The following is a 26,439-nucleotide window of genomic DNA, read 5'->3' on the forward strand; positions in this document are numbered from 1 at the left end:
CTGTACGAATTAGTAAAGGGGTGGGGGACCAGAAAGGTGATACTCTCGGCGGAAGTCGTGTGTATTCCACGCTGAAAGTGGACCGGAAGTTGCTAGGCACTCGTTAGGTTTGAGTTTTCTGGGCTTCTCTTTAGTGGTTCTTCCCGACGGCCCGGCGGGATTTCATGTATAGGAAATAACGACTCAGAGGAGGCGTTATTTTGGCTGCTGGATAGTATTTTTTAAAAAATAAAATTTCGACGATTTCTGCATAAATTACGGCTTAATTCGGCGCCAGTTTGTGTTAAAGGGAATATTATAATTTACTTCAATGGAATGTTCCTTAACGATGCACCCTCTTGTATAACATCGGCTTGCATTGTCAGGGTGCTGGGTGAAGATGCTACGAAATACGAGAAAGTTGTTACTGGGTCCCCTCAAAGTGGTATATTTGCACAGTGAGGTAATCTCTTCAACAGACTTTTAATATAGAAAGGATTTCGCAACTAATAGTGCGGAGTTGCAAGAGAAATGTCTGTATTGCTATGAATTGTCTTAGTAGATACCGTTAAAGTATTACGTTTGGTTTATTTAGGATGTGTTTGTGGTATTTTAGGGTACCTGGAACCAGCCAGTATACTGCAATCTAGAAAAAAAAATCTTTGTCATATCTGACTATGTTGTGTAACTTAATGTAATGTGCATTTTACTTTTCAAAAATAAGTTTACAAAAGTTTGCCAGAGTTATTACTAATGCTAATGATATTTTTATTTTTAAAGTGTTTGTGTTGCAGAAAAACAAGAGCTCTAGCTATAAACAACTTTAGCTGTTTGTATCTTAGAAGGAATTACAGTTCTTTGCCAGGTAAGTTTTAAAAGTATCCCTCAACTTGCATTGTCTATGTAGATCCATAACTATAGAAAAATCCGTGAAAAGTACATCCTAGAATAACAGATATCATATGTAGCATTTGATACAACTGAAAACAAAACCCTGAATTATTTTGTAGCTGGGGATAACTACAAGATGTTTATGAAAACATTGATTAAGAAAATATTTAGATTGTTTAATGTGTAAGAGTTACTCTCTATGGGACTTTTCTCTGTTCCTTGTGCAATCTTTTTCTCATATTAAAGCATGTTTAGTATATGAATGAGTTGATAGAACATTAAACATCTAAGGGATTTTCAGGACAATTTGAAATTACTCTTTTCTGAGTATACTGTAGCACATATTTAAAAAAATGAATTTATTCAATCTGATAAGAGCAGTGGCTTTACTGAAACAGATTTCCATGCAAAAACCACCCTTTGTGGTCTGTTTACACATGTGCTGCTGTCAGGGAAAGCAGCCTGCATGTAGCCATTGTGATAATTATTGCTGTCAGCTTTGACAGTGCTGTCACCTTTTTTTGAAGGAGGAGAGCAAATGTAAGCTTCTCCTTTCCTTCCTTCCCAACAGGTAGTTGTGTCTCTTAAAGGTGACAGAGTTCCACATCTGTTAACGTAGGGGGGGCGGATCCTTGTATTCATTGGCATGCTGTTATGCAAAGGTTCTTGGGCTGATCCCATGTTTGTTGTAGAAATTATCATTGTATCAATTGCCATTGAAATAATTACAAATGTAAGTTCTGGCCATTCTTTTTGGCAGATGATGCAAAATCTTTGCGCTCTATCATCACTCCACCAGTATCCAAGTAAGTAATTCCTGTTTTCTATATGTAGAATGTAGTAATAGTTATTTGGATGTAAGATTGATGAGCCACAGATTTATATTTACAATTGTACAGATGGAAAAATATAAGTAGGGAGGAAGCAATGTTAATGTTGGAAGCTGGATTGTGAAATGGAAATATTTCCATTCATGTTGATAAATGCTGTATTCTGCTCTGTTGACAGATATCTATTCAAGTCTTGCTTGATAGGTGTAATTGTTGTGAGACCAGAAGAATGCTGTGTATCATGTTATATCAGTAGTTTTGGGTATATCAGTAGTTTTAATACCTCCATATTAACATGATTACTACGTTTTTTCCAATACAGAAAATCCAGTTTCTTACTTAATACACTTCCTAAAAAAGCGTGTATACTAATTGGTTACTGTAACAATAAAAATATTTAGGTTTATAATGAAGTAGAGCCTTTTATACTAGCCATCCAAATCCAGAATCTTTGATGCCACCGAGATGACATTCACACTACTGCATTACAACCACTTAAGAATACGAATTGCTTTTAGTTTGGCTCTCTCAGAACATATCCAAAGACATTAAGCAATAGTGATATAGCCATTCACCATCACAAGTGTTCCATCACCCTCTTGTGAGGGTGAAAAGAGGACACCTAGTTTTTCTCTCTGGCTTGGAGCCAGTGTTCTCTCTAACAGGGATTCCCAGATGTTGTTGACTACAACTCCCAGCATCCCCAACTGCAATGGCTTTTGGCTGGAGATTATGGGAGTTGTAGTCAACAACATCTGGGAGAGGGGACACTGCTCGGAGCTGAGAAGGGGTAGTGATTATTCCCACAGTTGTGCTGAGCTTTGGAAGGCACAGCGCTCCATCTCATTCACTAGCTCCGGACTGGAGAGGAAGATGGGAGCTGATCATTTTGATGCTGGACAGCCAAGGCATTCCTGGCATCTCCTCTGCCAGAAGAAGCTCCTGAATCCTTATACTCTTCATGGTAATTATGAATAGCAAGGTCTCCCCCCCACCACCACCTCCAAGGATTTTACACAGGAGCAAGGTTGCACGTAAGAGCAGATTTGCTTTATTTGTATGTCGTATGTTAAATTATATATACAAATCTCACTAGATAAAATAACTTAGATGTTGATTGAAAAGCCTTTGGTTTTCTTGCACAGAATCCGTAATATTGGTATCATGGCTCATATAGATGCAGGAAAAACTACTACCACAGAGAGAATGTTGTATTACTCTGGGTATACAAGAACGCTTGGAGGTTAGTGTTTGTATGTATGTATTTTTGTGAAGTTTTAAATGAAATAATTTTTAAAATTTGAGATGGTTCAACATTTGATTTATCCTCTTAATTTACTCATTTTCTATAAAATATCTTGCAGCCCAAGCCTATGCCCCAGCTAAGATTCTTGCCACTACACTTCTGCTTCCATTGATACAAACAAGGCAGTCTTCTCTCCTTCAGAATGTCTAGTTATTGTCCTATCCTTCACTGTATGTGGTCTTTTTGCAGTGATGCTGGACTTGTATTGTCTTTGTTCTGCTCTAGCTCAGTGAAGTCTGTCTGCTCTTGTGCCCCATATTTGGCACAGGATGGATGTGTAGCGTGTCGGCTAGAACAGGCCCTGACAAATTTTCTTTGCCTCTAGGGGCCAGTCCAAAGATTTAAGAGCCATAAGGAGACAGACACACTGTTTGCCCGCAGCAGTGCCCTTTACTCTGTGGGAGTGTGTATGTTCCTGGTCACATCCATCTGGCTCAGGCAGGTGATGGACCGATGCATCCAAGAGGAGAAGTGAGCAAGCAAAGTGGGGGCAGGTTGCCCTCTTCTTATGGTCATGTTAGCCAATTGCTTGCCTGAGCCAGACGGATGCTACCAGGAAGAGGAGAGAGCAAGCAAGGCAGGATGGGCTTGCTCTCTCCTCTTCCCGGTTGCGTCTGACTGGATCAGGCAGATGATGTAAAGTGCCGCGGAAGAGGAGGAAGCAAGCAAGGTGGTGGGGGCAGGGTTTTTCCTCTCTTCTTCCTGCTTGTATCTGTCTGACCCAGGGAAGCAATGTGCCGATGTGATCAGGAAGAGGAAGGAGCAAACTGCCCCCACCTTGCTTACTCACTCCCCTTCCTTGTTGCATCCGTCCATCCCTGGGCTCAGGCACCACACTTAAATTTCCAAGCACCATGGCAAGCTGGCACCTGGGAATTGTCAAACCCTGGGCTAGGGGCTGATGGGAAACAATGTGTCAGAGCTCTGTTTGGGATGTGGTGTTGTGATGTGTGTTCTTTACAGTTCTGCTCCTTGTGTGTGTGTCAAGAAGGTTTGGTGTGCTGTTTTCCTACTGGGCCCGGCACTGGTGTTAGATTTGATGCCTTAAGTTGTCAGTTGTGGTTTTTGCTCTTGCAAACCAAATGGCTGAGGCCCTGGATCAGAGTTCTCTCTAATTTTTTTTCATCTGTGTGTGGAATGATTTTTGTTCTGGGCAGCAGTATCAAGGCAGTGTGTGTGCATGTGCATTCAGAGAGGGGCCTTTCTGATTCAACCTGAGTGGGATCTACAGTTAACTGAGTGGACATCAAAAGCGTGTGCACATGTGCATGCCTTAGAGGGAACACTGCCCTGAATACCTTGGGCCACCTTCTTGCATATACATCTGCATGCCCCATAAAATCTACTATAATCCTCTGCTATAATCCTCTTCTCCACATCCCATTCTGGTCAGACCTTTTCTGGGTGAGGACACGTGAATGGGTGATCTTGCTTATAGCCCCCACACTGGAACTCTGTCCCATGGGAAATACATACAGCACCCTCTTTACTTGCCTTCAGATGCCCCTGGAAGACCTGGCTATTTTCACAAGGCTTTGGAAGTTGGCACCCATTTATATTTACTAGTGGGCCCAGGTGCAGAGCATCTGCACCTCTAGTTGGGCCCAGCCGCCCCCAGCCGGCATGCCTGGCTTTCTGGCTAGCCGACTGGCCACCCCCCCGCCACTGTCCCCTCGGGCCAGACCGTCCCGCTGCTGGCCAGGCTAGGCTGGCCTGCCGCTGCTTCCTCCATGCGGCAGGGCCAGGGCCCGCCACCGTCTCACTCGGGCGGGCCAGGGCCTGGCTGTCTCGTCGCTGCCTCCCGCCTCCTTCTCCTGGCCAGTGGGGCTTTGCCCGCCATCCGCCCGCTTCTTCCGGCTGGCGGGGCTTCGCCCACTGGCCCTCTGCCTCCACCTCCTGGCCGCCGCCATTATTTGTCTCCACTTCAATGCTGGAACGCTCGTGCACTCTGGAGCATCTGCGCGTTAATACTTGATTGCTCCCCTCACCTCAGAGATCTCTCCACCCTCACCTGAGCTGCACTCTTGCTCCTCTTCTTCTTCCTTCTCCACCCCGTTTCTTCCACCCCCCTCATCCCTCTTGGTCGTGGCTGCAGCATTGCTGCCACCTATTGGCCAAGCTGCAGCCCCAGAGACTTCCTTACCCAAACCCCGCTCCTGCTCCTCCCCACAGGAGCAGCAGCAGTGGTTGACTAGGCCGTTCCTCGCTACTGCCACCACCATGGCTGCTCGCTCCCCTCAGGCCGCTGACAGGCTCAGGCCCGTCCCTTGCCTGCCTGCCTCCCTCTGATAATGGCCTCGGTAGCCCTGAACAGCAGCAGTGATTGATTGGGCCCTTCCTTGCTGCCAGTGCTGCCATGGCCGCTCATTCCCCTCAGGCTGCTGACAGAACATCTTCCGACCAGTAACAGTTGCATTCCAACTGACCTTAACCATCACAGGCTCCTCTCCCTGGAAGAATCCCCACTGCCCAATCACCATGGTGCTTCTGCTCTCACAGGCTCCTTCTCCTTATCTTCATATGGAATCCCCACTGCCCAATCAGATGCTTCAGTGGGGTGTGGCTTGTCACATCCCCACACATCCCCCTGGTCCGTCTACAGGAATTAATAATATAGAAGATATCTGCTGTTTATGTTTATATTATATGTGCTATTTCTATTGTTGCCAGAACCTAAGGGGTATACTCGTGGGTCAAATGGGCCGTAACCCAAAGTTTGGCTTTAAAAAAGCCAAATCTGGCAATTACCCCTACTGACTGGGCAAGCAGGCACGTTAGATTGGGAGCCCTTTGGGAACAGGGAGCCTGTGTGTGTGTGTGTGTGTGTGTGTGTGTGTGTGTGTGTGTGTGTATTATTTCTCTTTGTAAACTTTTGAAATAAATAAAAATACATGCAAGCTAAGATCCCAATCCTAGCACTGAGTATATGATGCTGTTTAATCTTGTCATGTCACAATCCACCCTCCCTCTGAACATTTGGGGACTTTGCAGTGTCTTGCATGGTTTCGTTGTACTTGTGCACCTTGACCACCAAAGCACGAATGCAGGGGGTGGAAGCTGCCTGCATTGGTGCAAGGAGATTGGTACCTTTGGGCTAGTGCAAGACCACGTCACTGGCATCTTATCTAGCTCGCCTAGTCTTTGATATTAGACAGGATTGGAGCCTCAGGCATTTTGTTTTCTAGTGTGTTGTGCCATAAGAGATTTTATTTTATTCTGACAAAGTGACTCAAGAATTAAAATTACTTGACCAAACTGAGAAAGTGTATGTTCTCCCTATTAACCAGATGTTGATGATGGGGACACTGTAACTGATTTCATGGCACAGGAGCGAGAACGTGGCATTACTATTCAGTCTGCTGCTGTGACTTTTGATTGGAAGGGATATAGAATCAACCTGATAGACACACCAGGTATGCTGGCCTGAGTGGACTTTCTAATTCTCTGTCTTATTAAAGAATGTGACAAGTTAAAGGAAGTAGTGGTGAAAAAACGTACATCATTTCAGAAGTTCTGATGAGGTCTTGGAACATTCCTTCTTTGAACTTATTTATGTGTTTGGTACAATCTTCTAGGACCTTTAAGCTCCATTAGAACAAGCAGGAGCTTCACAAAAATGCTTGTGCAGAAGAAATCCCTGCTAGATTATCCCATTAGCAACAAGCAATATTATATGGCAGAAATAAACCTTCCATAATTATGTTTGTATTTCATAATGCAGCACTCTAAAGGACTGTTGCTTGTTCTTGGGTGTAGTCTTCTTAAATATTATTATTAATAATAATAATAAAAAATAAAAATTAGACTTAGCATTTGTATAGTGTTTCAAGAGTTTTGCATAAATTATCTTGTTATGCAACAACTCTGCAAGGTAGTCTCACCCCCCTATTGCAGGTGGTGGGACTGAAGCTGAGAGGAAGGGACTTCTTTAAGGTCACTTAATGAGTTCATGGCAGATTTGAGTGGAGGAAGTCCTGATACTTAGCTCAAATATTTGATTCACTTGCTATTGTAGTTTTAGGCTGAGTGCCTAGTTAAACGTTATTAGCCCCCCAAAATGTTGCCTTTCTAATATCATTAGAATATAATTGCTTCTCTGTGTAAACTGGACTTTAGGTCATGTGGACTTTACAGTGGAGGTTGAGCGTTCTCTGAGAGTGCTGGATGGAGCAGTGGCTGTATTCGATGCCTCCGCTGGTGTGGAGGTAAACATGACTTTTTAGTGGCTTTGTGTAACCTTAGTGGCTTTGTTTCATGTTAATCCTATTTATGTACCCATGATCTTACTCTATAAGAATCTGGGGCACAAAAGATGTTCACTTGCACCAACAAACGTGTCTATCACATCTTGAGGTAGGGGTGTGTGTGTGTGTTTGTGTGTGTGTGTAATATATATATATATATATATATATATATATATATATATATATATATATATATAAATTTAAAAAATCTTGGATCTCATGTAGCTATAAATCACAATGGAGGGAGCAAAAGTCCATATGTCAAATCTGCTCCCATTTCTGCCAGGTGCTTGCTGCATAGCCACAGGAGGGAATGTTTACATGAAGATCCATCACTGCATCTTCTGTAATGATAGCCTAGTAATTGCATAGGTGAATTGATCCTAGTCTGTCTAGTCCAACATTTTGTCTCCAACGGCAGCCTGCCAGATGCTTGTTGAAATTTGCAAACAGGACATGAAGGGGAGAGCATTGTTTGCTCCCCAGCGAGTATTCAGAGGTGCATTGCTTTGTAACATGGAGGTTTCATCCTACTAGCACAGCAGACCCATTGATAGACACTGAGTTTAAAAAAAACACTACCTGTGACTATCCCTGTAGCGTGATACTTTTTGTCTGTCCTGAACCTCCTGCAAATCAGCTTCACTGGGTGGCCATAGGGAACTGTCTTATACTGTCAGACCATCGGTCCAGCTGGCAGCAGCTCTCCAAGGTTTCAGGCAGGAGTCTTTCCCAGCCCTATCTGGAGATGCCAGGAATTGAATTTGGGACCTTTTCCCTTGCAAAGCAGATAATGTACTGCTGAGCTATGCTCCATCTCCAAGTTTCTGCATCAGCAGGACAGAAAATGTTCTCTCTCCTCTCTCTCTCTCCACCCTGTCCATAATTTTATAAATAAATGTTCATAGTAGTAGGTGCCAGGAGGCATTCAACAAGCTAAAAAGATTGATGCTTTCCATCTTTGTTTAGGCACAGACCCTGACAGTCTGGAGGCAAGCAGACAAACACTGTATACCACGAATTTGTTTTTTAAACAAGATGGACAAAAATGGAGCAAGGTACAATGGCGGCTATTATTTTAGCAAGCACAGAAAGGCTGCTGTGTTGATGTTAATTTCCAGTTACCAAAAAGTTGTATAATTTAATGACAGGGGGAAGATAATCTTAAAGTTAATGCTGAAATACTTTTAAAATTGGGGTTCCCAACACTTGATTGCCTCCTAGTGACCAGACAGGATAACTTCACAAAAGTTGGGTTTTTTCCTTTGATATTACAGATGACATACATTGGTGTGTTTTGACTAGACAGGTTAAGAATATTGTAGGGTAGGAACCGGTGTGGACAATTGCAAGACTGTTTGAAGTTTTCAGTTTAGAAGTTAAATAATTGCCTAAATGTATGTCTGCAAATAGGTACTAAACCTAGCATGCCAGTCTTCTGCTGCTGTGGCTGTAGTAACTCAGATAGTGGTTTATACCAGGGATTCTCAGTGTTAGCTCCCCAGATGTTTTGGGACTTCAACTCCCATAATCCCCAGCCTCAGTGGCCTTTGGTTAGGGATTATGGGAGTTGGAAGTCCAACAACATCTGGGGACCCAATGTTGAGAATCCCTGGTTTATACCACCTCATTCTCTTTTCTGTAGCAAGCGGTGGCCCCAATGGAAAACTCTAGTTGGTACCAGCAAAACAATATGTAGGATTTTCTTACATGCTTGCCAACCATTCAGATGTTGGGATGGAACATACTCTAAGGGGGGCATCCAAAGCACACCCCTCCCCTCATTGTGTTGTGTGGTGTTTCTTGCCTGCTGGCTCTGTGGATGTGCTCTTGTGTCCCTAGCGCTGAGCTGAGAGGAAGAAACTTGGCTGAGGCTGCAGTTACTCCTGTGGCTGTGTGAAGCAGGACACAAATATGACGAATATTTATATACTGTTTTTCAACAAAAGTTCCCAAAGCGGTTTACATAGACAATTAATTAATTAATTAATTAATTAAAATGGCTCCCTGTCCCCCAAAGGGCTTATAATCTAAAAAAGAAACATAAGCTAGACACCATCAACATCCACTGGAGGGATGCTGTGCTGGGGATGGATAGGGCCAGTTGCTCTCCCCTGCTCAATAAAGAGAATCACCACTTTGAAAAGGTGCCTCAGTTAGCAGGGATGCTGGACTAGATAGGCCTTGGGCCTGATCCAGCAGGGTTGTTCTTACGTTCTTATGCTCATGGCTGAGGCCTGCTTCAGCTCTTCTTGCAATCATACACATTGTGCTGGATGTGCTGTGTCCAGTGGGGCTTGCTAGTGGCGTGGTGAGCCCTAGTTCACGTATAAGTGTGTATTTGCTTTAGTTTTAATTTAGTGAAGTACTATACTGACCAGTATCAGTTTCATTAACAGGCTAAATTTTTTGTGCATTGCTATAGGTGAAATGTAGTTCAGTAAGTGGGGGGTGTTGAATTGTGGGAGTTCAGATCATTGCATACGTCCTGGGATGTCTTGGCGAAGGTGCTATGTTTGTATTTTTAGTTCCTTGTCTAGGATTCTGGATTTTTAATTTGTTTTGAGAGGAGGGGTGTCTCAAAGGTAGGCAAGAATTTTTTTATACTAAACTGGTGATAATTTGTCTTTAGTTTCATCGATGCTGTTGAGAGTATCAAGGAGAAGTTGAAGGCGAAACCTTTGCTATTACAGGTAATGCAAGAAGTGATTCATTTTAAATAATTAATGGATTCTTATGTTTCGGTGATGCTTCAGTTATAAACTGAATGTTCACTTTCTACTACTGTGAATTACTAAATTCTTATTTTTTTAACCCTTTATACAGCTGCCAATTGGGGAGGCAAAGACCTTTAGAGGAATAATTGATGTGGTGACCAAGGAGCAGGTTATTTGGAAAGTTGCAACTGCGTTGGATGATGGAAAGAGTTTTGAGCGGAAGCCACTGAAAGAAACGGGGGACTCTGACTTGTTACAGGATGCTCGTGATGCAAGAAATGCCTTAATAGAACAAGTAAAGTTCTAAAGTAAATATATAAAACACTTGAAACCTTAATTAAAAAAAAATACTCTGCATTTATGTAACACTACTTTCAACTTCAAAAACAATGTGGTGCTTTATTTTGAATAAATAAAAAATACTCAGTAGTTGCTTTGGTATCTTCATACCAAATATATTTGAATCATCTATATATTTAATTCTCCTGGGTGTGCCAGGCAAAAATGCGTCCAGGCAGCCCAGCTGATTGGCTGGGCTGCGGGGGCGCCTGATTGGCTGGCGCACCCAGGAGAACAGTGGCGGCCATGGCCGGGGAGCCAGGTGGGCCCGGCCGCGGAGGCGAGGCGGCGGGGCGGGCCCGGCTGTGGGGGCAAGGCGGCGGGGCGGGCCCGGCCGCGGAGGCGGGGCGGCGGGCCTGGCCAGGCCTGGGCGAGGCGGCGGGCCTGGCGGCAGGCCCGGCCACAGAGGCGAGGCGGCGGGGCGGGCACAGAGGCGGGGCGGCGGGCCTGGCCGGGCCCGGGCGCAGAGGCGAGGTTGCGGGCCTGGCGGCAGGCCCGGGCGCAGAGGCGAAGTGGCGGGCCTGGCGGCAGGCCCGGCAGTGGCGGTGGGCCAGGCCGCGGCGGGCCAGCTAGAGGCACACATGCTCTGTGCCCGTGCCCACTAGTATATTTGAATTCTGATAATTCAAATCAGTTGAGGATACTTATGAAACCCAATATTTTATTCATCATTCTGAAGTATTATATATTGATTAGGAGGAGTCTCCAAGTTCTTCTCAAAGTAGGAAACTTCAATGATGGCATTTCAGTTATTTGCTATATGGAATTGCTCCATTGAAGTGAAGTAGCCCTGCGGGGAATTGCTCTGCTGTGCTTGATAGTGAACTTTCATCTCAAAAATTAATATTCTATTTATTAATATAACTAGTAATTTGAAGCCCGTTATAATAACGGGCGCTAGCCCATGCATTCCCCCCACCGGCCGCCAGCCCTCCCTCCCGCTTTTTCAAACCCCCCCCATGTTTAAGGGCCAAATCGGGCCATGCACTTACCCCCGCTGCCGCCGCCCGCCCGCCCTCCCAGCTGCCGAGACCTCTACAGCCCCGGAGAGAGGAGATCGCATGCAGAGCTCCTCTCTCTTTAAAGCCTCTTTCCGAACTGGCGCTTTGGGCGCAAAGGACGCCTTTTGCGTCCATAGCGGCAGTTCGGGCAGAGACTTTGCACAGAGAGGAGCTCTGCTTGCGAGCTCCTCTCTTCTTCACAATATACGGACTTTTATTATTGCCCGACTGACGCAGGCCAATTTCAGTAAGGAGGAATCGGGCAGCTGGGAGGGAGAAAGGGAGGGCGGGCGGGTGGTCGGTGGCGGCGGCCGCGGGGGCAATGGCATGGGCCGTTTTGGCCCTTAATCATGGGGGGGGCGGGCGGGCGGTTGGTGGCGGTGGCCGCGGCAGCAGCTTTTTGGGGCGATGGAGCTGGGAGAGGAGGGCTCGGGCAGCTGGGAGGGCGGGCGGGTGGGCGCTGGCAATTGTGGGCAACATGGCCGCCTGTATCTGGGCGGCCCAAAAAGACACGGGCAGCACGGCCGCACACCGAAGGCTTTTATGGTATAGGATATTTATATATTGATAATTGTTAAAATATTTATAGCTTTGAGTCAGGCTAGAAATCAAACCCTAAAAAATAGCAATACTTCAGTTAACTGTACGAGATTCATAAGCAGGGGTGAAGAAATGTTGGCTCAGTTAATTAGCCAGACAAAATATTTTACTTGTCAAGTTATGTTATACATTACACATCAGGACTCTTTTCACTCGTCTGGCATCGTTTTTTCACTCATCACGGACTAGTGGATTTCTGCAGCCTTGTTGATAAGCCCTGTTGCAGGAATAGAGATTGTAATGTGGCATCTGGCTGACATGATGGGCAGCCCTTCCTAGGCATTGGCTGAGGCTGCTGTGCAACTTGAAAGGCAGCCCTGATGGCGTACTGCAATGGGGCAGCTGCAGAATGACTTAAAACTGCTTCTGCCAAGAGGCTTCTGGGCTGTCGTGCAGTGCTCCTCCCACCAGTGGCCTGGAAAACTGCCTGGAAGCAGTTTTAAGTCATTCTGCAGCTCCCCCACCCGGCTGCCTTTCATATTGTGCAGTAGCCCCAGCAGGTACCTAACTGCACTGACATAGGGCTGCTTGTCATCTTGGCCAGTATGACTCAAATAGGTAGACAGCTGTGCATGAAGCATAAAGCTACTTTACTGTCATGATAAAGGAAGACTTTTGTAAAGTATCAGCTGTTGCAACAGAAGCCAATTCACTTCTTAGTTCCTTGGTTCCTCTGCTTGTCAAATGCAGTCACAATCTTGAAAAATAGAATCCTGCCAGGAACCAGGAAGTTTTGAAAGAGGGCAGTGTGTGTGTATTTGATCCATCCAGAAGAGTATATGAAATGTATTTATTTGGTAGTACTGTATGTTTTTAGCTAGCATTTGTGGGAGTTCACATTTTTGCTTTGTGGGGAATATACTCTTGGGGAATAACAGTTTTGATATTTTATAATCTAATAAATTATTGAGGGCTAGTTAAACAGACGTTTTGGGGCAGACTGTTGAATAGTGTATAATGGTAGTAATGTAGACATGTTTTCTTTTGCAAGGTTGCAGATCTGGATGATGAATTTGCTGAACTGGTCCTTGGGGATTTCAGTGAGAGTTTTGACTTATTACCACCGGATAAGGTATGTGACTTGTGAGGATCATTATATGAACTGGATATCAAATGTATCTGTCCTTAACTGGGTGGAATATTTGCTGCCTCTATAGCTCAAGTGTAATGCAACCAAATCTATTCTTCATGGTTATTAAGAAATATTTCCTTACTATCTGGGCCACCCGCTTCCCCCTCCCCCACACACCCGCTTCTTTACCCGCGGAGAATACGCCTGTGGTTTCTGGCTGGTCTCCACTTCTTCCTCCTGCCTGCCAATTCCTGGTGGCCAGCCTGCTGCCTGCTGACAGCCGGCATCCCTATTTTCTCCCCGTCGCTAATCGGCAGCTGCTCGCGGACTCTCGCGAGAGCTGCCACATGTCGGATTAGCGACAGGTACGCTTAGGAGAAATAAACATATAGATATTTGAGGTTACTATGCCAAACGGGATTTCAGGATGTGTTTTGATAAAGGAAAGGAATAGTGGAAAGCTGGAGGGTAAGACAAAGATAGAGGGGTTGTAAATCAGTGGGTGCGTGATATGTTGTCTGTAACTGGAAATTGTTAATTTATAGTTGATGGCAAAAGGTGGGGAAGGGATGGTTGATTAGATCGGGGTTTGTTTGCACTATTACTGGGATTTCATTCCAGATAAAAATGACACAAACCAGGATTCTAAGAACTACGTAGCTAATGTCACACATCAAAGGGGACTTTTGGTTTTGGCTTTCTCAGATGGCTGCATCCCCCATGACCTTTGAAATGGAGAGGCGTTTCAGAAGCAGTTTATGATATGAGAGGAGGTGGTGGTAGTGGTGGTCTGTTGGGTGCACTTGAGGCTTTAGGCCTCCCTAGAGCAGCACTTGAAATTTCAACCTAAAGGATTAAAATTAATAAACAGCACTGGGCTGCCTAATGTAAACATGTATGTCGTATTGGTGTTTAAAATAATTGCCAAGCGTTTTGGCACAAGTAAAATCTTGTCTCTTGTCTCAGGCTTTTAAATGAGTGTTTTGTTTGCTGCTGCTTTGTATCTTATGGTTATAGTCTACATTTTTTAAAAAAAAATTGAATTAATTTGTATTTTAATATTCCATTTTAATTCTTATTGTGCAGTTTTTATGGTTTTATATTGTGTTAAATATTTTGTAAACCGCCTTGAGATTATTTTCATGAAAGGCGGTATAAAAATGTAACAATAAAATAAAGGAGTCAGTTTGTTCTTGAAGCTGTATAGTTTTATAAGAACATGATAGATAGTAAAATATGTGTAAAAAGCATGGTCTGTGTTATCATATTCAATTAAAAGCAGCTAAGGTTTATTACAAAACAAGCATCCTAAACAAATCCAGTTCAACCAAATCAGCAATAAGTATTAGTTACAAAGGAATAGTAGGAGTAATCAGGAACTGGAACATAGGAGCAGCATTAATAGAACCTTGAGGTCAGGTGTATAAGGCTAAAGCATATTCAGAAAACCTTTCTCAGGCTTTCTGAATGCCTGCATTATAAATATGGGCAGAGAACTCATTCTGTAGCACTGCTCTGTGGCTTTAATATATAGAGTCAGGACAGATTTGTGATCAGAGTGAATGTTGAATTGATGGATGACAGAGTTGGTGTCTGAGCTATACATATCTTTGTAGCAAACCAACTTCTCTACATGTTAAATTGAATGGGAAGTAGGTCTCTGTCATAACACTGAATTTCCTTGGTCTTCTGCAGCTGCATTCTGCTATACGAAGAGTAACCTTGGCCCAGAAAGCAGTACCTGTGTTCTGTGGAAGTGCACTGAAAAATAAAGGTGTTCAGCCATTATTAGATGCGATCACCATGTATTTGCCGGCAGCAGATGAATGCAGCCATGATTTCCTGTGAGTAAGATAAGACATACTTTAATGTGTTTCAGTGTAAGTTAGAAAAGCTAGAAAATTGAAACAATCCATGAACAACTTACAGGGGACATCTTACAGAGGAGCTTGAATAACTAGGTCAGTGACCTTCACTATTTTTAAAGTGGTGTGTGTGTAGTTACTGAGAGGGCTTCTTCTGCAAAGGGCGGGGAGAGAGAGAAGAAAGGCAGTGGCTGCAAGACAGGGGAAAAGAGGCAACACCTGCAGGGTCGGGAGGGGAAGGGGAGCAAGAGAGAGAGCTGGTATAGGTAAGGTGGGGGAGAGAGAGAGGGAGACCATGCAGGTGGAAGCAGGAGAGGAGAGCTCGTCTTGTGGCAGCAAGCATGGCTTGTCCCCTTAGCTAAGCAGGGTCCACCCTGGTTGCATATGAATGGGAGACTTGATGTGTGAGCACTGCAAGATATTCCCCTCAGGGGATGGAGCCGCTCTGGGAAGAGCAGAAGGTTCCAAGTTCCCTCTCTGGCATCTCCAAGATAGGGCTGACAGAGACTCCTGCCTGCAACCTTGGAGAAGCTGCTGCCAGTCTGTGTAGACAATACTGAGCTAGATGGACCTATGGTCGGACTCACTATATGGCAGCTTCCTGTGTTCGTAAGCAGGAGAAGAGGATCCTGGGAGAGAGGGCCCCTTTGCAAATGTGGTGGTGGTGGAGTGGGAAAGAGAGAGAGAGAGAGAGAGAGAGAAAGCATATATGGAAGCAGGAAGAGGGGAGTGAGAGAGAGCGCGCATCCGTGTGAGTGTGGTGGCAGGAGCAGAAGAGAGAGAGCAAGTGTGCAGAGGCAGGAGCAGAAGGAAGAGAGCAAGAGATAGAGAGTGCATGGGGGCTGAGGAAATTAGAGGTGGCAGCAGGAGGAGGAAGAGGCAAGCCAGGGGCCTCCATTGGGGTCTGCATGGGCCACCTCTGGCCTGCGGGCGCGCAATGAAGAACAGTACACTAGGTGGCCGTGCATGTGTTTCTACTCTTAACCGGTTGTCTTTCAGATCAGCTTGATTAAATTCAGATAACCAGTTAAAACATCTCATTTTAGCATTCAGCTTCTCAGCAAAAATGGTATTCTGAATCAGTTAAATAGTGCATGTTTTCTGTCCATATTGCTGCCACTCTCATGGCTTTGTTTTTCAGCCAGTGGTATGAAGGCGACTTGTGTGCTCTAGCCTTTAAAGTTCTCCATGACAAGCAGCGGGGGCCATTGGTTTTCTTGCGTATTTATTCTGGCACAATGAAGCCTCAGTCAGCTGTCTATAATATTAACAAAAACTGCACGTAAGTGAAAGAATTGAAGGATGTGTGAGTGTCCCAAGATGGCTGCTTTCTAATGGGAGTAATGCCTAACCCAGGTCCTTCATTGCAGAGAGAGAATGAGTCGCCTGCTACTGCCTTTTGCGGATCAGCAGATAGAGATCTCTTCACTGACAGCCGGCAACATTGCCCTGACGGTTGGGTTGAAGCAGGTAAAGAAAGAATGTGAATTGTAAAAATCTGTTTTTATACAATGGCATCAAATTTCATGTGCAGAATTATCACTATTTTTCTGATTTTATTTAACTTCAGCTTCCCCAGTGTTAAATGGGCTGCTTCTAATGATTGTGTTATATTAATTGTATATTTGTCTCATTAGATCAGTTAGGAAATCCTTCTGTATGCTGGTGTGCTTATAGCTATAAAGACTGTGACTTTGTCCTGTAGTGAGAAATAACATGCGGAAGCAATACATTCTCTGAGGAAGTTTGTTTTTTAATTATAATTATTAAACATTAAATATGGTCTTTTATACTGGCATAGAAAAACTATTAGAGAAGTTGGTTTGATGCGAAACAAAAGATCTCTAATTACTGTCATCCCTTATTGGCTTGCCTTTTAAGACAACCTTCCTTAATTGGTTAGTTTTTAGTGTTTTTTAAACGATGAAAACCCATTATATGCTGACAATACCATATGTCATTTGCTGTTTGGCATGCATTAGAGTGCCACTGGAGACACCATTGTTTCATCAAAGGCTTCTGCGGAGGCTGCAGCCCAACAAGCTGGAAGAGATGTGGGGTCAAAGCGTGGTCGAACCAGTGAAGTAAAGAACCTTCTCTTGGCAGGCATTGAGATCCCAGAGCCAGTATTCTTTTGTACAATCGAGCCACCTTCCATGGCCAGGCAAGCAGGTGCGATGCGAATTCTGCAACAGCTGATGCTTTTAATCTCTGCATAGTCCTGAGGAAGTTGGTTTTTTCATGGTGTGTAATTTGTATTACACAGTGAGGTCATGGAGATTTACTGTAAATGCCAGTGTTCTCGTTTGGAATTTGACAATTCCAACTTGGTTGTGCTGAGTGTGTTTGCCAGTCTATAAAGGCTTTTCAACCACTGGCTGAGATAGCAAGGTCAGATTCTAGGGCTGAGACAAAAGATTTGCTCAACTAGTTCCATTCACCCAAGGCTACTTTGGACATGATCTGCTGAGTCTTATCATTGACTCAGAGAAGTTCCAGAAGCAACTTGTGATATATCATGCTGTTCAAAGGCTGGAAAAGGGGGAGAATTCTGTTGGCAAATCGCAAATTCTTGAGCTAACTCGAAGCAACACTTTAGAGTCCTTTTCTCTGTTTTTGAACTGTTTACCTTAATCTTTGGCTGGAAATCTGACTCTTTTAATACAGCAGTATAGATAGATTCTTTAAAACACAGCAGTATAGAAACAGGTGATTCCATGACACCCCTTTAGCTGCAATTGTGCCACGCATAGCTTGTGGCAGCATACTAATTCAGTTTCAGCATTATGTCTGTTGCAAATTATATGCTGGGCTGGAGAGCTGATCTTGTGTAGCAAGTATCAATTGTCCACCTTGCAAAACAGGGTTCAACTTGATTTGCATTGAATGGGGTGACAGGTTTGGAACGCCTGCCTTAGAGAATGGGGTGAGGGACCCAGGAGGTCCCAGGTTCAGTCCCTGGTGGGGAGACCCAGAAGGTCCCAGGTTCAATCTCTGGCATCTCCAAGATAGGGCTGAGAGAGACTCCTGCCAGAGAACCTTGGAGAAGCCGCTGCCAGTCAGTATTGACAGTACTGAGCTAGATGGACCAAGGGTCTGACTCGGTTACAGGCAGTTTCCTGTGTCCCTATGTGCTCCTTGCTAGGAAAACACTTTTTATTTTACTGATCCAGTGTATTGCTACTTATTCTGACCTTTCTTTGATTTGTTGGGCAGAGGAAAGAATAATATATTGATTACAGTATCCTTTATTTGGGAACCGCTTCCTCCCACCCTTGCCTTGAATCCTTCAGAATACTTAAATGTACAATATAGTCTGTATAAGCGACAACTTCACTTTTTATACCTAACGTAAGTCACTGTTTTTACTCCAGATCTAGACTATGCCTTGGCTTGTCTGCAGCGTGAAGATCCAAGTCTGAAAGTCAAAATAGATACTGATACTGGGCAGGTAAGGTTTAGAAAGTCTGTTGCTAAGATTTTCTCCAAATTTTGAGATCTGTCCTTCATTGAGTATTTTTAATACTATTACTACTGTTTATATATTCTTTCAGAAGTTTCCAAGGCAGCATACAAATAATAATAAATAGCAAGATGGTCCCCTGTCCCCCAAGGGCTCACACTCTAAAAAGAAACCTAAGGTAGACACCAGCAACAATCACTGGGGGGGATGCTGTGCTGGGGTTGTATAAGGCCAGTTGCTCTCCCCCTGCTAAATATAAGAGAATCTCCACTTTAAATGGTGCTTCTTTGTTCAGTTAGCAATTATTTATTTATTATTTAAAATATTTATACCCCACCCCTCCATACACTACTGCTTGGGCTGCCTCACACCATTCATAAAATAGATACAATATAAAGCTAAAGCCACATTTAAAGTTACAGATTTTAAGAGTTTCAGATTAAAAGTTATTTTTGAAAAACTAAAAACTAAGAGCTAAATACTTAGCAGATATAAGCAGCAGGTAAAACATTAAAAAGCCTCTCTAAAAAAGATGTGTCTCTAATTGTTTTTTAAAAACACTGATGGAGGGAGCATAGTGAAGCAATTTTGGGAGAGTGTCTCAAAGTCGAGGGGCCATAGCTGAAAATACTCTTTCTCTAGTCCCCGTCAACCAGATCTCTGTTAGTGGCAGGGCCATGAGCAGGAACTGAGATGCTGAACTGAGAGTCCTTACAGGTTTGTATGGGCAAATGCTGTCCGGCAGGTAACTAGGCCTCAAGCTGTGTAAGGCTTTAAAGGTCAAGACCAGCACCTTGAAGCGGCCTGGTAACCAGTGAAGCTGCTGCAGGATGGGTGTAAAGTGACTTACACCCATGAGCATCCTTGCAGTAGCATTCTGGGCCAACTGAAGCTTCTGAACCATCTTCAAGGGCAGCCCCATGTAGAGGATGTTGCAGTAGTCCAGTCTGGATGTCACCAAATCATGAGTGACTGAGGTCAGGTCCAGTTTCTCCGATAGGGTCTCCAGCCGTAGCTGGTAAAAAAAAACAAAAAAAAAAACACCTCTGCACACTGCCACCACCTGTGCCTCTAAATTATTTTTATTTTTTATTAGTCATTTTTTAAATAGCAAAATGAAAACAAAGCCCCTTGCAACAACCATGTCATGCTTATAGATGCATCTTCAATTTTTCAGGGCTTGAATTTGTTTAACTGCCCTGGGAATTGTACTTTTCTAAGGACAAGATCACTGACAGCATCTATACTTTGATGACTATAGCAGCAACATAATTCAAAGTAATATGTCTTGCAAAATACTGCCAGGATTCTTAGTTGTGTTACTATTATTTTAAAAATTATTATTATTATTATTATTATTATTATTATTTCTATACCTCCCCTAACTTGTGTCTCTGGGTGGTGTCAACCTACGTGTTAAATGGGTGGTGCTCACCCAGTGCAGACTGAAGTCATGTAGTCTGATTACTGCTGTGTTGCAGCCTCAGTTAATGACACTGGTTTGAAAGTGAATCGAGTAACACACTTTGAAAAACCATAGCCACTTACCCAGCACTCTTGATATAGCTATTAAGGATACTTTCACCTTGCATTCACATTTTCCCTAGACTGTCCTTTGTGGCATGGGGGAGCTACACATTGAGATCGTTCATGACCGAATCAAACGAGAATACAAACTGGAGACCTATCTTGGACCTCTTCAGGTGGCTTACCGAGAAACCATCCAAAACTCAGTTCAAGCTACAGGTACGGTAACTGTTGCCCTGAATCTGCAGCTGGGCTCGTTATAATTTGCTGTTAGTTAACATTTTAGTTTTCTTAAACATGATGCTTGGTGTGCACCCTGAAATTTCCTTCATCTTACCACAGATACGCTGGACAGAACTATAGGAGAGAAACGGCACCAGGTGACTGCCCACCTGCAAGTGAGACCAGGTGGAGGAGAAATGGCACCAGTGGCACCAGTCATTGAGTATGCAGAAAACATCCACGATTCCCTCCGGCCAGACTTTCGTGAGGCTGTAGAAAATGGAATTAATACCTCCTACCTTTACGGTAAAAGAGCCACAACACCATTTCTTATGTTAATTAGAATCTAAAGAGATGCAAAAGAGTGATACACATTTAGTTCTATAGTAGATAAAAGATAAGCCACATTATAATTAAATATTATGAAGGAGACTGCTAAGGTTCTGCCCCCCAGCAGAGTTTCCATCTTCCATTGTATTTTAGTACTGTGTTGTGATGGAACTGACTAATTTGGCAGGGAAGACAGTGGATGGATGTGTTTAGCCCCTTCCCTAGCATCCCGGTTGATAAAAGATTTTTCATAGCTTCCCAAATAACTGGAAATATCACCGATGACAGCTTACCTCATGTGACCTTAAAAAAAAAAACCACCCCAAAAAACCCCAAGCACGAACCTGCTCTCATGCTGTGTGTCTTGTTCTGTTTGATATTTCACACCCCTGATTAATGTCCAAATGGCAGAAGGTTTCCAGATGCTGAGTGGGTGGGCCAGATGGACTATAATAACTAGGGGGTGTCAATTCCTCCCATCTCCACCAAGACCACAACAGTATGCGTTACATGAGCATACAATGCTGCCCTCAGGTTTCCCTGACATATGGGCTGGAGATACAGTCTGATGAGTCCCTCGGCTTTGAGCATATGCACTGTAGTGTGCTTGCTGGTGTCACATAACACCATAAGGGAGTGGGCCCTGCTGTCTCATTTGAGTGCCAAGACGCGAATGGCTTTGTAATATTTGCAATACTTTTGAATGGCAAAGTGTTAATAATGTTGACATTTGAATCATGACTTAAAAGGCACGTTTCATGGCTCAAACTGGTGGGACAGCTTCATACTGGGCCCTGAGCCAAAATTGCCTACCTTCACAAAAGAAAATGTCAGCTTTGTAAAGTATACAAAGACATTTCCATGTCAGCTTTGTAAAGCATACAATAGTTATGGGACTGATGTATTTTCACTCAGATGTGGACAGACTCATGACTAGGATACTCTTATATGAACATCTAGAGCTGCCTTAAATTCAAGGGTTCACAAAGATGAACTTGATTTACTTGTTATGAATCAATCTTAAGGGGTCATACTTCAAGGAACGTTGATAGATCTTCCTGTTCTGGATGGGGTTGCACTCCCCCTGAAGGAACATGTACGTAGCTTGGGAGTGCTTCTGGACCCAGGCCAGAAGCACTGGGTTGAGGCTATGGCCAGGAATGCTTTCTATCAGCTTTGGTTGATATGGCAGCTGTGTCTGTTCCTTGAAGATCGTGATCGCAGAACTGTGGTACACTCTCTGGTAACCTCTAGGCTTGACTACTGCAATACGCTCTTTGTGTGTAGCTGGGAATCTTCCATTGGTTCAAAATGCAGTGGCATTTTCCGGAGTGTCTCGGAGAGACCATATTATGCCTGTTTTAAAACAATCAAATTGGCTACCAATAGGTTTTGGGCCCAGCTAGTATTTATATAACTTTATTAAAAACCCATATATTACACAGCATGTTGTTTTTCTTGTGCAAACTCCATGATGTGTGGAAAGTATGGATTTTGACCAGAGAGGTATCAATTTTAATTACCTGTTGAAGAAACTTTATTACAAAATGAAGATGACAGACAAATTTTATCAGAAAGCAAAAGTCCTTTGTTACCTTAGAGTTTTTTGTGGCTTGAGTTCTCAGAGGCTAAAATCTATTTGTTAAAGGCAGTTTCTCAGACTTGAATGCTGAAACTCTGCCTACAAGATTTGGGGACGTTTTACTACGGGCTTTATTTTTTTCATGACTAATGATAAAACCCCAGACTTTTTGCATGTAAGGTCATTCATTTAAGACTCTCAGAAGCATGGAGGTGTGTGAGGCAGCGAAGGATATTTTGCCACCCCGCTGGCACTCCCGTAATTTGCCATGTGAGGCAGCTGCCTTGGCTTGCCTCATGGAAGGGCGGACACACACACTCCCTCCCCTGTAAGCTTTTCCAATCACAAGACTTACCTTCTGTCTTTTAAGCCTGGAATCCCTAGCTAGCTCTGATTAGCCAAGATGAGACAATTGACCTACCACCACCATGCAAATGCCCCTTCAGATTGACTTGACTAGTATCTTTAGTATTTGTTCTAAAGAGTCAAGTAGACAGTAAACTTTAAAGGCTGCTTATACTGAGTGAGAGCCGTCGACCTTGGCTAATTTCTTGCTTTGGCAGCCATTGTTCAAGATGTTAAAGAATTAATCTTATCCTTCCTTCTTTTTTTTAAATTAGAGATGTAGGAAATTAAGTTATCTACTTCTGAGCTGTGGCCACCCCATCTTATCAATTGCACAACCAGCAACTAGTGAAATAAAATTCAGATGAAGTAGTTTGTACTATGATTCATTGAGAATATTGCATACTTTCATACTGTATTGGAAGCAACTTGTGTTAAAACTTCTGCTTTTTCTTTCTAATTAACAGTTTTATTCAATTTTTTTTTCATGTTATAACAAAGTAATTACAACAAAAAGGTGGGGATATGAGAGAGAGAAAAACAGAAAAGTGGGGAGTGGAAAGGAGAGGATGAAGGGGTTCGCAGTTATTCATTTGAAATAAACAGGGTAATTACATAAATAACTCTAAATAATCCTTCCAAATCCTGGTATGGGAGTCCTCTTTCAGCATACGACGGTAAATTGTCAGTTCAAAAGTTTCCAGATTAGAGAGGTCTTCTATCCACTGATACACTGAGGGGCTGAAACAAATCTTTCTAACACTGTAAAATAATACGCTTGGCAACAAGTCGTGCACGGGAGAGCCGTGATCTGCAAAATATCTGCTTCTTTATAGAAGCATACATGGAGATCTGGGAAGTTGTGCTAGAGAGAGAATTGTTGTCATTTTCCCTGGTATCATTCTGTCAGTAGAGTAGAGTTTGCTTTCTGCTCCAGTTCCCATTTGGGCCATGTTTATTTCTGGAATAGCAGTCTTGTGCTTTTTGGTTGTCACTAAGGCTGCATTTAGATACGCCTTCTCTTTTTCCTATAAAACTCATTGTAGGCAGGAGAGTAGCATGAAAGAGCAACTCTTAGAAAAACTAGGAGTTTTTTAATGTCACAAATGAGCTTAGACGAACACAGGAGAGTTGACATTTGTGTGTGGGTGTCTGTGTGGACTTCAAGCAAAGCCTTACTGTGATAGAGTACATTAACAGTAAATTGCCAAACCATGGGATGATCAGCTGTTCTTGAGACCTCTCCAACCTGCCGTCATCAGATATCTCTAAAATAGCATGCTGTGGTACTAAGTAACATTAAATAGGTGATGTGGTCAAACACTAATGTGGCAGTTAAGAAATGTTCTCTTCATGCTTCACCTAAAAAAGTTAATTCAGTATCTAAAATATGAATGCATTATTTGTATTTTACATCTAGGACCACTTCTAGGCTTCCCTGTGCAAGATATAATTGTGACAGTGCTTTCGTTGGAGGCACACTCTGATACATCTCCGACAATGGTTTCTGCTTGTGTTTCTCGTTGTGTGCAAAAGGTACAAGGGGAAGCTAAATACTCTTGTCTGGGACATCTGTACCTATAAGTTAGTTTGCTTTTGGTGGTTACTGCTGGGCTTTATCTTTTCTAAAAATGGGAGAATAGCTATTATTGTCCCTTTGTCCCAGAAGCCTAAGGTGCATTCTGGAATTGGGTGTCTAGCACCATGTGAGGCTATTAACTTTTCTTGCACTCCATCTTAACTACAGGCTTTGCTTGGCTTCCAGCCTGATAAAGAGTTCTAGAGAACTCAAAGGCTTGTTGCTCACAACTCTGTCATTTTGAGTGGTCCCTCAAAATTCTGAAACCATGGCTTTTGTTTCTTCTGGATCCTAATTTGCCCGTTTAAGATGTGTGTATACTATATCTGTATTTTCTGTTTACTCATTTTCCCTTTTATTTACATTGGTTTGTTTACTTAACTTTAGTGGGTTCTGTTTCTTATAGAGTATGATATTCTTTCTCTTTATGCATGGCAAGCAAAGGTGTTAAAACATATTGACGTCTGCCTTGAAGATTTTGGGGTTTTAAGAATCCTGTCACTTCTGGTTTTTTTAGGCTTTGAAGAAAGCAGATCAGCAAATGTTGGAGCCTGTCATGAACCTGGAAATAACTGTGGGTGAAGATCACCTGGGTGTGGTACTTGGTGACCTTGCACAGAGAAGAGGCAGCATTCAGGAAATTCAGAGTCGTCAAGATAACAAAGTTGTGATTGCATCTGTCCCACTAGCAGAAATGATGGTATGTGTTCAAGCTTGTGGAAATGAGAGCATGATAAGTGTAGAGGTCTCAGCATCTCTGCTGTATGGGACGTCTTGCCACTCAGGTTCAAAATTTGGCTTTTAAAAAGCCAATCTGGCAACTGAGCGAAGGCATTCCTTTATTAATAGTGTAACAACTTTGGTTGTCCCCGAAGAAATGTGAGAACTATAGTGGGTTCCATACTGTGCTGAGAATGGAGGATGGGAGCAGACCCTACCTGCACTGCCTGCAAGGAACAGTAAGGAACAGACCTGTGCTGCTGTGTAGGTGGATCTCTGTTGCTCCTGTGAATGGCTGCTCAGTCACAGCTGCAGCAGTATCTCCACTGGAGATTATGAGTCATGAGGTGGAGTTAAGGTTTGAGTAAGGCAGGACATGTCTCCCAGTGAGGAGAAAGACAGGGTTTGCTTGGGCTCCTCCTTATGTAAGGAGCCTGACCACCTGGAACAGCAGCCTTTTCTCTTCCCCATTCACATCTTAGGTGGGAGAGGGTTGATCTGGAAGAGGCATTCTTCCTGGACCAGCCCAAAACCCTTAATGAGAAGATGGCAGGCTTCAAGAAGAGAGGCAAAGCAGCATGTTGTCTGGCTAAACTTGCTGATGCCATTCTACTACTGCAGTGGGGATCCAGCCAGAGATTACCTCTTCTCAGCAGGAGAACTCTGTGATGCCAATACTGCACTGTTAGCAGGGGCGATCAGTGTTCTAATTTTTTTCATCTCTGTGCGGAATGAGTTTTGTTCTGGATGGCAGTATCAAGGCAGTGTGCACGCACATGTATTCAGAGTGGGGCCTTCCTGATTCAACCCGAGCAGAATCTAAAATTAACTGAGCGGGCATCAGAAAATGTGTGAGCACATGCACATGGGCATGTCTTAGAGGGAACAGTGGTGGCAGTCATGATGTGCAGCATTACAGCTCTGTAATGCTGCACCTTGGGGCTGTTGCAAATAGGGAAACGTGCAGAAATGCTGCTTCCGAGCGATGTTGGGGCTGCCTCAGGAAACTGCAGCCCCCCTGGGGCACAGTGTTACACAGAGTCATCACACTGCCCTTCATGTAACCCACTGAAAGGAGAACTAATAAACACTTGTATGTAGGTGTGACCACCTTAACATTTGATGCCGTATTATCATGCATCCAAACCATTGGTTCATTGAGCTGAATACTGTCCAGTTTTAACTGGCAGTACCTGTAAGGCCTCAGTCTTTCCCAGTCGTGCTACCTGAGCCTTTAACCTGTTCGCTGGCTCTACGCAAAGCTTCACCACCAAGTTATCCTATCTCAACTTAGTGATAAGAACTACTTAATAGTTATAGTAGAATAGATTTATTTTCCTTTGTATTATGCTTTCTGTAGCATAATGCAGAAATATTCTTTGATTATGCTTTCTATATGAATTTTGCCTTGCATGTTACTGACGCCATCTCTTGGTTTTGTCCTAGGGCTACTCAACAGTTCTGCGTTCTTTGACTTCTGGCTCAGCCACCTTTACTCTGGCATTGGCAAGCTATCAAACAATGAGCCTTCATGAGCAAACGGCTCTGCTTAACAAGAAGAGTGGCTTGGCATAACCTTGTGGCTGAATGGAGGTGTGCTTTAGCATGAGGAAGCAAATGATATCTGCTATTTTGCCAAGATCAACGTGTGTGGCTGAAACTGTCTGCTACCATTAATTCAGTGGAAACATTTGGGTATGTTTACAAGAACTGGCAAGTGTCTTGCACAATGCATTTGAACACATGCCTCTACTGGAGATAAGACGGCCATGATTTGCATTATGCAGACACTGAAAATAAAAGTACTATCATGTTGTATATCTTTCA

General features: G+C 43.5%; 1 protein-coding gene across 2 annotated transcripts; it reads left to right on the forward strand.

The window, feature by feature from the left end:
• The first annotated feature begins 28 nt into the window (after positions 1 to 28).
• GFM2 (GTP dependent ribosome recycling factor mitochondrial 2) lies at positions 29 to 26,439 on the forward strand. 2 transcript variants are annotated; one of them, XM_053292636.1, is made up of 20 exons: positions 29 to 442; positions 760 to 844; positions 1,631 to 1,676; positions 2,846 to 2,943; positions 6,294 to 6,419; positions 7,123 to 7,211; positions 8,220 to 8,308; positions 9,883 to 9,943; positions 10,077 to 10,262; positions 12,899 to 12,979; positions 14,675 to 14,823; positions 15,986 to 16,126; positions 16,215 to 16,314; positions 16,827 to 17,016; positions 18,219 to 18,295; positions 19,915 to 20,053; positions 20,177 to 20,362; positions 23,734 to 23,849; positions 24,410 to 24,592; positions 26,059 to 26,439. In XM_053292636.1, the coding sequence occupies exons 1-20, from the start codon at positions 380 to 382 to the stop codon at positions 26,185 to 26,187; spliced, it is 2,334 nt and encodes a 777-aa protein (XP_053148611.1). In that variant the 5' UTR covers positions 29 to 379; the 3' UTR covers positions 26,188 to 26,439. The 2 variants fall into 2 exon arrangements, 1 of the variants encoding a protein (XP_053148611.1); XR_008315567.1 differs by lacking the exon at positions 23,734 to 23,849 and having other exon boundaries at positions 26,059 to 26,197.

The sequence above is a fragment of the Hemicordylus capensis genome, chromosome 2 (assembly GCF_027244095.1).
Source record: "Hemicordylus capensis ecotype Gifberg chromosome 2, rHemCap1.1.pri, whole genome shotgun sequence".
Lineage (NCBI taxonomy): Eukaryota > Metazoa > Chordata > Lepidosauria > Squamata > Cordylidae > Hemicordylus > Hemicordylus capensis.

Excerpts from the sequence above, each read along its gene's own strand:
- GFM2 (XM_053292636.1), top strand. The coding sequence starts at position 380 with ATGCTACGAAATACGAGAAAGTTGTTACTGGGTCCCCTCAAAGTGGTA. Across the intron at positions 12,980-14,674 it reads ACTTATTACCACCGGATAAG|CTGCATTCTGCTATACGAAG; the intron begins GTATGTGACTTG and ends GGTCTTCTGCAG. Across the intron at positions 20,363-23,733 it reads TAATACCTCCTACCTTTACG|GACCACTTCTAGGCTTCCCT; the intron begins GTAAAAGAGCCA and ends TTTTACATCTAG.